Below are 12847 nucleotides of genomic sequence, written 5' to 3' on the forward strand. Positions count from 1 at the left end.
TTGGAGCTTGTAAGTAATACATCAGCGGATCGATCAAGTTGATGTATGAATAATCTAGCAATATGCATGCTCCATCATCTTTCAAACTGCTGCAATCATTATCTCTCAACCGCTGAAGTCCACTGTAATCATATCTTTCAACAGCTATAACCAACCACTGTAAAATCATTAAACGATCACAATAGCAGCAATTAATGGTCTAGACAAAATTGACCTTGACACGAATACTGAACTGCAGGCCCGGATCAGTAATAACAATTTCCTCTCCTCCGTCAATAAGCTCCCCCAGTGGTTTCTCCAGGTTTCCTCGCGTCGCCTCTTCTAATTGTGGCGGGGATTGCATGTACAGTTGTCGTGACCCCGTCGATAGAGATGGCTTGTTAGCATTGATACCCGGCCGCGTAGTCAAAGAGTCGACAAAGTCCTGTAACAACATCTCCGACTTTACCGAGATAACACCTGCATCGCTACCGCACACTGGACAATCCCTTTTTTGCTGATGCTGGAAGGTATACGTGTACACCCCGTCGTCACCAGTATACATCATATAGTTATCAAGGAATGGATTAGTGTTGGTAGCGATTTTGAACGCCTCATTTACGCAGGCTGCCGAGATAATGGCATTGGTCGATGCAATGGCCGGAATAATATTCTTCACCAACCCCTGGGTCAGCGAATAGGTAACCCCCGTGATATTAAACTCCGCCGCTCGCTCGGAGGCCTTGTTGTAAAGCCAGAGTATATGCTCTGGATCGTCGGTATCCAATTGCGTATCAGGCCAGTGCTTCGGCCACTCAATGATAGATGCCCACTCAATGCAGTGCTCGGCAACCCGAGGAGTATTAGCAATTGTGCAAATAGGGAACGTCTTCTTCTGGCCCAGCATATCCAAGGTGCATTCATAGCACGATGAGATGGTTGGAAGAATGACTCGGGCCTGGCCCTTGAATCCCTCGGTACCACCATCAATCAGAGGCTTCAAGCTCTCAGGGTTAGTCCCGTCTACGAGGTCATGCAATTTGGCATTGATCCACCGCCTAGCCTCAACACTGTCAAGCCCGCAAATTACCAGCTGAAACTCCATGTAGTAATCATCGTCTTTGTCCTGGATCTTGCCAAAATATGGCGTAACATTGACGCCCTTTACTCGCTTCATGACGAATTCGGCGGCCACAGTGGCCTTGGGCTTGCCCACGTCCGCCTCCCGGAACAAGAACTGCCGGTTGAGGTTCGATATGTCAATTGTGTCCATGTCGATGACGTGGATGTCGGCGAATCCGCTAAGGGCAAGGTCTTTAAGGATCTCGCACCCCAGGCCCCCAGCGCCGATAACCAGCACTTTGCACCGCTTCAGCATCTCCAGTTGCTCTAGCCCGGGGACAAAGGACTCGTCTGCAAACGGCCCTTGCCGCAGAATTATCCTTTCTACCGCATTCATCGTGTTATTTTTGGAGACTGCAATCGTCGTATATATATCGTAGTTTCGTTGAGTGCAGTGAGGGGTGGGTGGTGCTGTGGGCGCGCATATATGGGGAGTCTCTGCTGGTATGTGTGCCGATAGAATTGAGGGATCTGCCGCCTACGGTATAATTTTGCTGCAAATAATGAAGTATAGTAATTTGTAGAGGAGTAGCTTCTAGAGAAAAGTGGTATCGATTGTTAACTGATTTGTTTTTCATATTCAATTGATTGGTAATGGTGAGCTCTTACTGCTATATCCGAGTCTCCACACGTCCGCATTGTAATTGATTGGAAAATTCATCAAGCTCATTACCAGAACAGATCAAACGGCATGTATCCAAAAACCTCTAAACAATAGCAAATAGCATGGCTTTCATGACTATGAGTTATCACAAGCCGCACTGTGTGGGGCTCGTACGGCTAAATATTTTTCGTGGTTAGGGTTTTCTGAAAAATAAAAAATTGGACAACCGCTTTAATGCGCTATCAGTCGAGCCCAAGACTTGGAAAGTGGTTCACTTGAAGATTAAACGATGAGGAATCTGATAACATCGCACCGGGGCCGTCTAGACGTGTCCTCGCTGATAACGCCGGACCAGCCCGTGGCCAAGGTTGTCAGTTTCGACCCGATAGGGGACTCGATGCTCTGTGCGTTTGGCCCTAGCGAGTTCAACCCAACCATAGAGATTCAGCAGATCTACGTAAGTATACACTGCTCCAATTATCTATCCGGATTAACTGGCTGACCGAAGTAATGATAGAGATCGGGCAAAATGCATGTGCTTGCGTATTTTGATGCCCCAGATCCCTCGGCTGAGATTAAGAGCCTGTATTACTCTGGCGACAGCAACTCAGCAGTCATTGTGCTCTCCAGCGGCGATATTGTTAACGTTGTTGGCGGGGAAGACGAAAACAGCGCTGTCGTAGAGATTGTCGGGTCTCTGGATGACACAATTGACGATGCTCAGTGGTCTCCTGACGAGGAAGTGCTGGCAATTGCGACAACAAAGACTCTAGTGCTGCTTTCCCGGAGCTTCGACCTCATTTCCGAGTCCTCCACCTCAATCGAGGACCTTAAGCTCTCAAAACATGTTTCCGTCGGATGGGGCAAGAAGGAGACTCAGTTCCAGGGCAAGGGAGCCAAGGCCCTGCGGGACCCTACTGTTCCAGTAAAAGTGGACGACGGCCACGTTGTTCAAGGAGACGATAAGAGACGAAAGCTATCTTGGAGGGGAGATGGTGAATACGTGGCTCTAAGCGGCGTGGATAGCCTAGCATCGGGGATTGACAGAAGAACTATACGTGTGTACAGCAGAACTGGCGTCCTGGACTCAGTGTCCGAGCCATGTGATACCCTCGAGCACCATGTGGCGTGGAGGCCCTCTGGCAATGTAATTGCCTCGGTACAGAGACAGTCAGGCAACGAAGAATCAGAGGGCCCAGATCTGGTGTTCTTTGAGCGCAATGGCCTGAGGAGATATGAGTTCTCCATTCGCGTTGCTCCCGAAGCGGAAGTAGTAGATATTGCATGGAACTCAGACTCAGACATTTTGGCTATCCAGCTTAAAGACAGGATCCAGCTATGGACCACGAAAAACTATCATTGGTACCTCAAGCAGGAGGTCGTAGCCAAAGATGGCGTAAGCGCACCGCTATGGATGAAATGGCACCCCGAAAAGAACACCTCTCTGTTCATTGCATTCGAAGATGCGGCACACACCGTTCACTTTGAAACGCATACATTCCTGTGGACAGTGATATCGGGGTCCATGATCGAGCCAAACGATCTTGGCACGACAGTGGTTCTGGACGGCGAGGAGATCAAAGTAACTCCACTGAAGCTCTCAAATGCTCCTCCGCCAATGTCGTTCCGAGACATCGAAGCTTGCGGCACTCCAATTCATGTCGCTGTAAGCCGATCGTCTAACCGGTTTGCTCTACTCTACGCTAACCATGTCGACATTGCTGAATGGGACCTGTCGCTGCACCCGCGAGTTAGGGCCCCCTCTGTAGTGGAGTCAATTAAATTCCAAGACGTCCTAGGTATGTCTTTGGATGCAGTCCCTCGACAGGTGACCTTTATCGGCGATGACTTAGTTGCAGTTGCTGCTGACGAGACCTTGAGTGTCGCAGCGACTCAGCTGCTTGTAGTCAACATCAAGTCCAAGGCTCTGGTGACAACTCACTCTGTCTCTCCCGATATTTTCGTGCTCAAGACTGACGTTACAAAAACCGAGTGCATTTACGAAACAATTGATGGCTCTGTTTACCGGCTTAACAGCGCTAAGGAATACGAGACTGAACTATTGCATAAGCTGCCTCAGCGTTGCGACACCATCGATCTTGCTCCGAACGGCGTGGTGTTTGGCCTTGCACAGAACGGCAAGCTCTATGCTAACAGCCGGCAGCTGGCTGCATCTGTGACCTCTCTCATGGTCACTGACTCTCACGCTGTTTTTACCACAGCCCAGCACTATCTCAAGTTCAGCCATCTGCAGGTAGATGTCGAAGCCATGGAAATTCCTGCGGATGACCTAGTCAATGACGAGCGGTGCAGAGCCATTGAGCGTGGTTCGCTTCTAGTGACGATCATACCGTCGAAGACTGCTCTCATCCTGCAAGCACCCCGAGGAAACCTCGAGACCATCCACCCCCGAATCCTTGTCCTCAGCAAGGTGCGAAAGGATATCGACAATCTGCGATATGACGAGGCGTTTGCTGCGTGCAGAGTCCATCGAATTGACATGAATCTTCTCCATGACTATTCACCACAGCAGTTCTTTGATCAGACTGAATTATTTATTAAACAGCTAAACAAGATTGAATCGCTCGATCTGTTCCTCTCCGGCCTGCGAAATGAAGACGTTTCCGAGTCCATGTACCGACAAACGCTTAAAGAAGCGGATGAAGGCAACGTCCTCCAGGCTGCCGAGGCGATTCATTTGAAGGCGAACCTGGACGTCTCGACCAAAGTCAATCGCGTGTGTGATGCGATTCTCAAGGTCCTGCTTACGCCAGAGTACAAATCGGCCTACCTGCAAAGTGTCCTAACTGCGTACGCATGCAAGACGCCTCCCGACCTGGAGGCTGCGCTTGAACTTGTTGGAAAAGACCGCAAGGCTGCACCGGAGCAGGCAGAGTTTTCCGTTCAGCATCTTTGCTTCCTACAGGATGTTGAACTGCTCTACCGAACCGCCCTCGGCATTTACGATCTTGATCTGGCATTGTTGGTTGCTCAGCAGTCGCAGAAAGACCCCAAGGAGTACCTGCCATTCCTGCGTGATCTCCAAGAGCAGACCATGCTGCGTCGCAAGTTCAAAATCGACACCCACCTTGAGCGGTACTCCAAGGCTATTAAGCATCTGGCTGAAATGGGCGAGTTCGACGAATTGTGCGTCTACACTGAGGAGCACGAGCTGTACCAGGATGCCTTGCGAATCTATCAGCACAATGTTGAGCGGCACAATGTCATTCTGGCACTGTACGCTTCGTATCTGTTGGGAAAGACGAAGTACTTTGAGGCTGGTCTTGCTTACGAGAACCTAAAAATGGATCAAGATGCGCTGGACGCTTACGAGCTAGCAGGCGCATGGCAGGAATCTCTGCCTATTGTCCAGCGGGCCTCCTATTCCGAAGAGAAGAGGGCTGACATCATGCGGCATCTCGCCGATATGGCTGTGGAATCACGAAATTACCGAGATGCGGCAACTATTTATCTAGACTACATTAAGGACGTCCCTGAGGCACTCCGGGTCCTTTGTAAGGGCTTCTTCTTCAGTGACGCAATCCGCCAGGCAGTTCTGCACAACCAACCAGGACTGCTAGAGACAGTGGTTGATCCTGGACTCACCGAGGGATTCGCCCAGACCATTGAGCTCATCTCTGACTGCAAAGCTCAAGTCAAGTCCCAGATCAACCGACTCCGAGAATTGAGAGAGAAGAAGGCTGCTGATCCATTAGGTTTCTTTGGTGGCCCTGACGGTGCTGATAACGATGCGCCAGATAACGTATCTCTAGCCCCAACCGAGTCCTCAACTGCCCCGTCGTTCTTCACTCGCTACACTGGCAAGACTGGTACTACTGCTAAGACTGGTGCGTCGCGTAAGACGGCGAAGAATCGCCGACGAGAGGAGCGAAAGCGAGCTAGAGGAAAGAAGGGCTCTGTGTACGAAGAAGAGTACCTCGTCAATTCTATGGGTCGACTCATAGAGCGGCTAGACCAGACAGAATCGGATGCGGTTCGGCTTATTGAGGGCTTGATGAGACGCGGCATGCGTGACCATGCCTACCAAATCCAGTCGAGTTTCGTCGATGTCCGAAACGATATCAAGGCCGTTGTGGTTGAAGTGTTCACTCTCTCTGAGCGAGATCGTGAGCGATACGATGATGATGGTAACAAGTACTATCTCCCCCCACGGCCAATACCTGAGATTCGTGAATTCCCTGGTAAAGATTTTCTCAACTTTTAAGCCCTTGTAATCTATTCTGATCTGACATGTTACATTAATTTGAATTGAAAATGCTCTGCAGTATTTCACTTTCTTTTTTAACCCTCTTATCTAATCCTGTAGAAGTACTGTAGTACTTATTACCGGATAGTTGAAAGTGGATCCCCCACTTTTCCATCCTTTAGGTTGGTTGCTGGTACTCTACTTGCTCCTATAGCTATTTCAATTCTCTTCAGACATTAAAACTGCGTGTATTCATGGCTATTCAGTATAAATGAAACTCCGATGCGGGGTTAATACCCCCTCCATCTTCAATTCTTATGTGGGATAGAATGTTATCAAGACGCATATCATATCATAGACGTTGATGGATCTTCATGATGCGACTCGGAACACCCCCGCTTGACCCCCGCCGGGGTAGCAATACCGTACGAACTCGCTCAACGGCGCCAGGTATTTATCAAGGACGAACGGGATTATCTCCATTTCAATGTGTGGAGAAACCGGGTGATCTACGAGTGCCCAATTGGCTGCAATGACGACCATGGCAATAAATAACGAGAGAAATTCCCTCCTTTTTGGCATCCCAGATCACGAAGAAAGAATGCCATTGCTTCAGCGCAAAGAGAAACTCAGGGCAACCAAGTTCGGCAAATGGTATTACTCAACCTACACGCAAGTGTTCCTTGCCGGGTTGGTTAATTTCCTGTCCATTGGCATGTATAATGTGCTTACATCTCTTGGCGGCGCAGGGCAGCTAGATGCTACTACCGCCGATGATTCAAACACCATCCTCTACTGTCTTTTTGCCGCAACCAGTATTTTTGCTGGTGCCTTTGTGAACTACTTTGGACCACGATGGTGCCTCTCTATTGGTGCTCTCGGGTTTGCCCTCTATGGCGCCTCGTTCTGGTCCTACAACCACAATGCTAATAAAGGATTTGTCCTATTTGCCGGAGCCGCTAGTGGGTTTAGTGCAGGTCTCCTGTGGACATCTTGCGGAACCATCATGATGTCGTATCCTACGGAAGCTCAGAAGGGCCGATTTGTCTCCCTCTTCTTCTTCATGTCCTTCCTCGGGGCTGTTGTCGGTGGCATCATTCCAGTTGCCCAGAACTTTAGCAACACGAATTCTGGAAGCGTCAACGATGGAACCTATGCGGGATTGACCATTCTGATGGTTATTTCATGTGGAGTGGCCCTGCTTCTCGCGTCGCCTGAGAACGTCGTGCGATCTGACGGAACGCGGGTGCTTGTTAAAAATGAGCGGCAAAAACGATCATTTGTTGACGAGCTGAAGGCCATCTACTGGGCCATTAATAAGGAGAAATGGATCTTGTGGTTCTTGCCCTTCTCCTTCTCGTGTCTTTTCTATGCCGCTTACCAGGCCAATGACTTTAATGGGTACTTTTTCAATGTGCGGACGAGGTCAATTAACGGCCTGCTTTATGGAATTTCACAGCTCATTGGATCAGTGCTTATTGGCATTGTTCTGGATATGCCATTCCTAAAGCGAAGCCGAAGAGCTCAGATAGGATGGGGTATTTTGTTCACTACCATCTTCATCGTGTCGCTTCTCGCATACTTCCCTATGAAGGAGTCGAAGAGAGGCGTCCCATACGATCCTCCTTTGGATATCAGCGATGGTGCCAAAGCCGCCAAGTACATCGCACTCTACTTCTTCTTTGGCTTCCAGGACGGTATGTCTCAAGGTTATTCTTTCTGGATTATGGGTACGCTATCGAACGATCCTCGGGTTCTGTCTGTGTACGCTGGTCTTTTCAAAGTGTTTGGTGCTACCGCCGCTGCGGTTGCGTTTGGCATGGACTCTAAACAGGTTTCCTATGTCGCTATGTTCGCTTCATACTGGGCAGTTAGTTTGATAGGCTGCCTTTGTCTTATCCCTCTCATTTTCCTACGTGTGGATGACGGCAAGGATTCTGCTGTTGTCGACGCTGATGAGGATCCTGATACTAAGGTCGATCCTGATACAAAGGTGGACATTGAGGAAGAAGAAGTTTGATTTCAATAGTTATGAATTTTGGATATCGTTTTGTTAACCGTAGCTCAAGAAACTCAATAACAGTAGATGCCGGTACTCTAGTCAAAAAAAAGTTATTCAGGACATTCATCAGATATATAAATACAAAACCATATCAGCTGGCGTTGTCAACTTTGGTTTTCTTCATCTCTGGCGTCGGGATCTTCTCTGGCTTCGACTCATCTTCTTGCGATTCGGCAGTGTTCATCAGCGATTCGTTTTTTTCAACCAGCGGCCGTTTCTTCATAGACACCAAGGGAGTGCACGGAGGATTCAGCGGCTTGACAAATCCTGGCCGTGGGCTGTCCATGGGTGTCACAGGCGCCTTATGAGCTAGCGGGGTGGCATCCCTGGCTGGGAAACGGTCCTGGATTCTGGATGAGGTCGGGGTCACCATTGGTGAGCTTCGATTGGCCGGTCGCTTGATAGGGCACGACTTGTCAGGCAGCGATTTTGCGACACTGCTGGAACCCGCAACCTTTGTGTCAAACTTCATCGTCGGCTTAAGCAGCTTAATCGCCTCAGCCTGGCTACCAGGCACAAATGCAAGTAATTCGTCCTTGTTGAACTCGTTAATGGGATTTAGAGCTGGTGGTTCGTTAGGCACCACCGAAGAAGCATTTTCACCCGACTGCTGTAGACATATCTCGATATCGCCCTCGTCAATATCGCTGAAATCCGACGCTGCGTCCTGTCGTGGGCTCGACATAAGCATAGATTCCGTCACGTCGAATTCCGCTGCTTTCGTTAAGCCATTGGAGGGAACTGCTGAGCTAAACGCCGTACTCGGATCACGCGTGTACGGCCTCTGGGCTACTGCTGCTGCTGCTGTTGCTTCCCCTTTAACTGTGACCGGAATGCTTGCTCCTTTAGCCGTATTAATAATATGATTAGTGTTAGTAGAATTCTCATGATGCTGGGGTGGGATGCCGCCCTGCGCAGATGGACGGGCTCCAACGACCTTTGACGACCGGTAGAGCTCTTCTTCACAAAGCGGCTGTTCCTGGAACTTGACTTTGGACAATTGCCGCGTAAACTTGTTATCGTAGAGGCAGTTGCCCAGAGCATTGCCAAACTGCCTCAATGCTCGTTTAATACCGTCCGTCACTGCTTCTTTGCGCGCTTTTTCAAATGCTGCGGCCTTGTTACGCGCGTTCTCAGCATGCCCGTACCCGACGTCTTCGCGCCATGTGCCGTCTTTCAACACGACCTGGACAATGACGTAGACGCCGAGATCCACCCGCTTGCGGGAATCTACATCGCAGAAGTCGACTTCAAACTGCTTGACTGTCGAGCTCCAGCCGTCAAAGCCAAAGATTTCATTGGCCAAATTAAACGCCTTGGATCCCTCGAGGTACGGGGCGTTTCCGCCGCCACCCACTGGTCTCGAGGAGACGTATTCAGGGCCCAGCCCTCGTTTTAGGTTCTCTTGGATCCTCGTTCGCTCGCTCGCGAACTGTTCCAGAGCCATCGTGGGCCAACAAGTGCCGCGTCGCAAGCGATAGAAAGCGAAAAAACGGTAGGAGCCAACGATAAACGGTAAATCCGTCTTTTAGGGCAGTCTTTGGGTAGTATCCGCTTTGGGCTACTCTTGAAATTAAAAGCTCTCTTTTGGTGGCGAGTCAAATCAGGGGCCAACCAAGTGCAATTTATAATGAAAAACACGCCCTGCAAATTAAATTGGAATTTACGCGGTCGCGTCCTGGTTTTACTTTTCCGGGACGTGCACGCGTTTTCCGGGCCACATGACCTCGTCTCCAACCATACTTCCGGGTAACTTTTGGCTTACGCTTATTGGTAAGCAGGATAGATAGGAGTGGTTAGCGTCCTATTGATGAATAAAGTGAGTAGTTATTGGTTGGCTCGCACTATACATAGGACACATATTAGTGTTATACCTGGGAGTGCATTATTAATAGTACTACAGTAGCACTGATACTAGGTAGAAGCCGCTCATAGTTAGTGTAGGATTAAGGGAAAATTGAGAAGAATGATGCATACTGCTTGTCTGCTGTTTGAAATGTTATTAAATAGTAATTCAAGAGCGCGGGAGCATTGCGAAGGAATGGCCGTCTCAAGCTCTGAAAGAATAAAATGGCAGGATACAAATGCGGTTAAACTTTTTCCTACTGGAAATATCTTATTACAGGTACGATGTAGCTTCGTTGGTATATTTACCTTATTACGTGCTAGCATGTCACGACAGCTGTAGTATCTTTATTATGTGGCACCAGGATCTTCGTTACCGTATTATCTTCAACATTTGGAGATATCTTCGTTAGCATCTATTATTACTTGGCGGTACACCGTATTGTCATTGATATTGTGTGGTCATTGGTATTGTGTGGTCATTGGTATTGTGTGGTCATTGGTATTGTGTGGCCATTGGTATTGTGTGGCCACTGGTATCGTGAAAATTGTACCTTCAGCACCTGGTAATACCAACGGTACCATGGCTTCGCCATCGGTATCTTATCTCTAAGAGAGATGGGAAGTTCCCTTCCCAAATATATAGATCTAATGAAAAAAATGTTGGCATTGCTTCATTTTTTTTTTTATTTAGCCCATATCATCCATGAAGCGTGTACGATGTCTGCTTATACCTAGCTAAAATGCCGTATGAGCCGCACTCCGCCGCATCACGCACGTGACTTCAAATTTCCCTTAAAAACCCTAGCCCTGATATTTTGAAATTTGTTTACAAAATTGCCCGACAGGCAAACCCGAATCAACTGGATCAATCAATATACACCCTGGAGAGTGCAACGGATAACACACGACAGATCTCTCAATAACCCAAGGCTCAAAAATACCCAATAAGCCCTGGAGGAAGAAGTTGTCTTTTGTGGGAGGAAGAAAAATAAAAAAATGGTGTCGGTAGCTCGCATAATTGCACCGCCAAACTCAAAGAGTGAGCCAGTGCACTATCACTTGATCACAAGTAATATCACTCAGTCGCGGTTCGCGCGTCTCATTGTCCTGTCGGCAATTGTCGCCTATGTTTTATCGCTATTCCAGGGCCTCTTTGCCAGCATTGGATGGTTCTGGTGGATTCTGCCCATCCGGGCACTCCCCATCTTCGCGTCCGGGTTCCTCGTCCACATCCTGAGAAAGCAGCAGATCCGCGTTATCAGCCTACGATACCCCAATGCTGCTGCCGAGTGGGCCGGACGAATCGTGTCTGCGCGGTACTCCTGGTCCCTGGCCACTTACCTGTGTTCTGCGGCGGCATTCTTCTGCCTTATCCGGTTCCAGATCAGTGACATGTCCGTCACCAAGAAGATCAGGACCTACGAGCCGCCGACGCTGAATGAACGGGTCGTCTATGTAAACCTCTTCACGGCGTACCTCGCCATTATCTACTCGGTCGTGTACACAATTATGGAGTTTGACTTCATCCACTTCCCGGTAGCGCCAAAGTTCCTCCCTCCTCGAGTGCGGCTCGCGGCGCAGAAGAACAAGATCGTTATCATTGCGTGTGCCGGGGCGCTTTGTGCTACGTTCAGCTTCCCCATTGTCTATCTGTTCATGCGACGGGCGGCGTGGAACGTGTCTCTGGCAATCGTGCGAAAGTTCGTCAAGCTGCACCGGTCGACTGCATACGTGTCGTTCCCAGGAACGTCTCCAAGCATGCTGTGGCACTGCTTCTTTGGCTCGTTCTTGCTGATTCTATGGTGGCAGTTCTGCAACACTGCGTTCACCATTTACTTGTCGCTGGGGCCTCGCCACCGGGGCACTACCTTCAGCGAAGAGTCCTCCGACAAGAACGGCACGCTTATTACTGGACTCAAGGCGTCCATTCGCCCGTACACGCAGGTTTTGGCGTTCCACGAACTCATGTACATCGCCATCACCGATAAAGCGCGGCGAGTTACAATTTTCAAGGACATTGACCGCGATCCGGCCTCCATCTGGCGCCAGATTTCCAAAGAGTGCCTTTCAGTGGTCAATGCCATGAACAAGAAGTTTGAAAAGCCGGCAAAGAAGCCGACTCAGCGGGCTCCGCAGAAGCAGGCTCCAGCCGCCCCGCCGCGTGCTGTTCACCTCTCGGTGAAGCGGGATGAGAACATTTTCGCCTCGAAGGAGCAAGGCAAGCGACTGGTCGACAATTTCCAGGACAAGCAGGCCGAGCGGTCGACGGAGGTTATTGGCTTCGTTAGCCAAATTACCAGCGTAGCCAACTCTTATATTCAGCAGTACTCTCTGCTGGTGACGCGGTTCCTCGAGACTCCAGTCGGGGCGCCATTCCGCTGCACCATCGAGCGGGACTCTATCTCGCGGATTCCTAATGAGGTGCTGGTAAATTGCGCCATTACCTCGCTGAGCGAGTTGGTCGTGCACTCGATTGAGGACGACGATTACGGCATTGTGCATAGAGATGTTGGTCAAATTTTGAGCACGCTCTACGAAACCATCAAGCTGCTTGAGGACTTCCTTTTGCACCCTCCCGTGCATTGGACCGACGTTTTAGTTGTCCAGGAACGACGGGAGCCGAATTTGACGCGAATTGTGCGAATTCTCCGCTTGGCTTGTGACGCATTCTACCAGATAGTCGATGCGTACAGGGACACGATCAACGAGATTTCGCTGTCGGACGAGGTGCTCCACTATGCCATTCAGATCTTTGAGCAGCAGCAGAACCAGGAGTACTACGGTCTGTGATAGAATGGGTATCTTATAGATGTAATATTTATTTGACATTAACGAATTAACTGATCACACATTTCTGATACTATAGACCATATTCATGTATTTCTGGTGTTTCTATTAACGAATTATCCTTCTCTTCATATAAGTTATAACTATATTATCGATTATTAACGAATTAGCCGTATATCTCTTCTCTAGATTAATGGTATTGTTGCCTGCCTACCATATCAACGGTACTGGCTGGTGG

The 12847-nt window shown here is 49.2% G+C and overlaps 5 protein-coding genes across 5 annotated transcripts; 3 read left to right on the forward strand and 2 right to left on the reverse strand.

Moving 5' to 3' along the window:
- Positions 1 to 199: 199 nt before the first annotated feature.
- On the reverse strand, positions 200 to 1438 carry UBA3 (NEDD8-activating protein UBA3; the record flags this gene model as incomplete). The annotated part of the gene is made up of 1 exon (XM_076684310.1): positions 200 to 1438. The coding sequence occupies one exon, from the start codon at positions 1436 to 1438 to the stop codon at positions 200 to 202; it is 1239 nt and encodes a 412-aa protein (XP_076541518.1).
- A 556-nt stretch (positions 1439 to 1994) lies between these two features.
- On the forward strand, positions 1995 to 5930 carry IKI3 (Elongator subunit IKI3; the record flags this gene model as incomplete). Its single annotated transcript, XM_076684311.1, has 2 exons — positions 1995 to 2162; positions 2223 to 5930. The coding sequence occupies 2 exons, from the start codon at positions 1995 to 1997 to the stop codon at positions 5928 to 5930; spliced, it is 3876 nt and encodes a 1291-aa protein (XP_076541519.1).
- Positions 5931 to 6513: 583 nt separating this feature from the next.
- TRVA0_014S02256 (uncharacterized protein) lies at positions 6514 to 7932 on the forward strand (the record flags this gene model as incomplete). The annotated part of the gene is made up of 1 exon (XM_076684312.1): positions 6514 to 7932. The coding sequence occupies one exon, from the start codon at positions 6514 to 6516 to the stop codon at positions 7930 to 7932; it is 1419 nt and encodes a 472-aa protein (XP_076541520.1).
- Positions 7933 to 8065: 133 nt separating this feature from the next.
- On the reverse strand, positions 8066 to 9421 carry RAD52 (DNA repair and recombination protein Rad52p; the record flags this gene model as incomplete). Its single annotated transcript, XM_076684313.1, has 1 exon — positions 8066 to 9421. One exon carries the CDS (start codon positions 9419 to 9421, stop codon positions 8066 to 8068), a length of 1356 nt encoding a protein of 451 aa, XP_076541521.1.
- A 1397-nt stretch (positions 9422 to 10818) lies between these two features.
- Positions 10819 to 12612, forward strand: NDC1 (Ndc1p; the record flags this gene model as incomplete). The annotated part of the gene is made up of 1 exon (XM_076684314.1): positions 10819 to 12612. The coding sequence occupies one exon, from the start codon at positions 10819 to 10821 to the stop codon at positions 12610 to 12612; it is 1794 nt and encodes a 597-aa protein (XP_076541522.1).
- Positions 12613 to 12847: the final 235 nt, after the last annotated feature.

This window comes from Trichomonascus vanleenenianus (genome assembly GCF_965637985.1).
Source record: "Trichomonascus vanleenenianus strain CLIB 3782 genome assembly, contig: TRVA0_014S, whole genome shotgun sequence".
Taxonomy (NCBI): Eukaryota; Fungi; Ascomycota; class Dipodascomycetes; order Dipodascales; family Trichomonascaceae; genus Blastobotrys; species Blastobotrys vanleenenianus.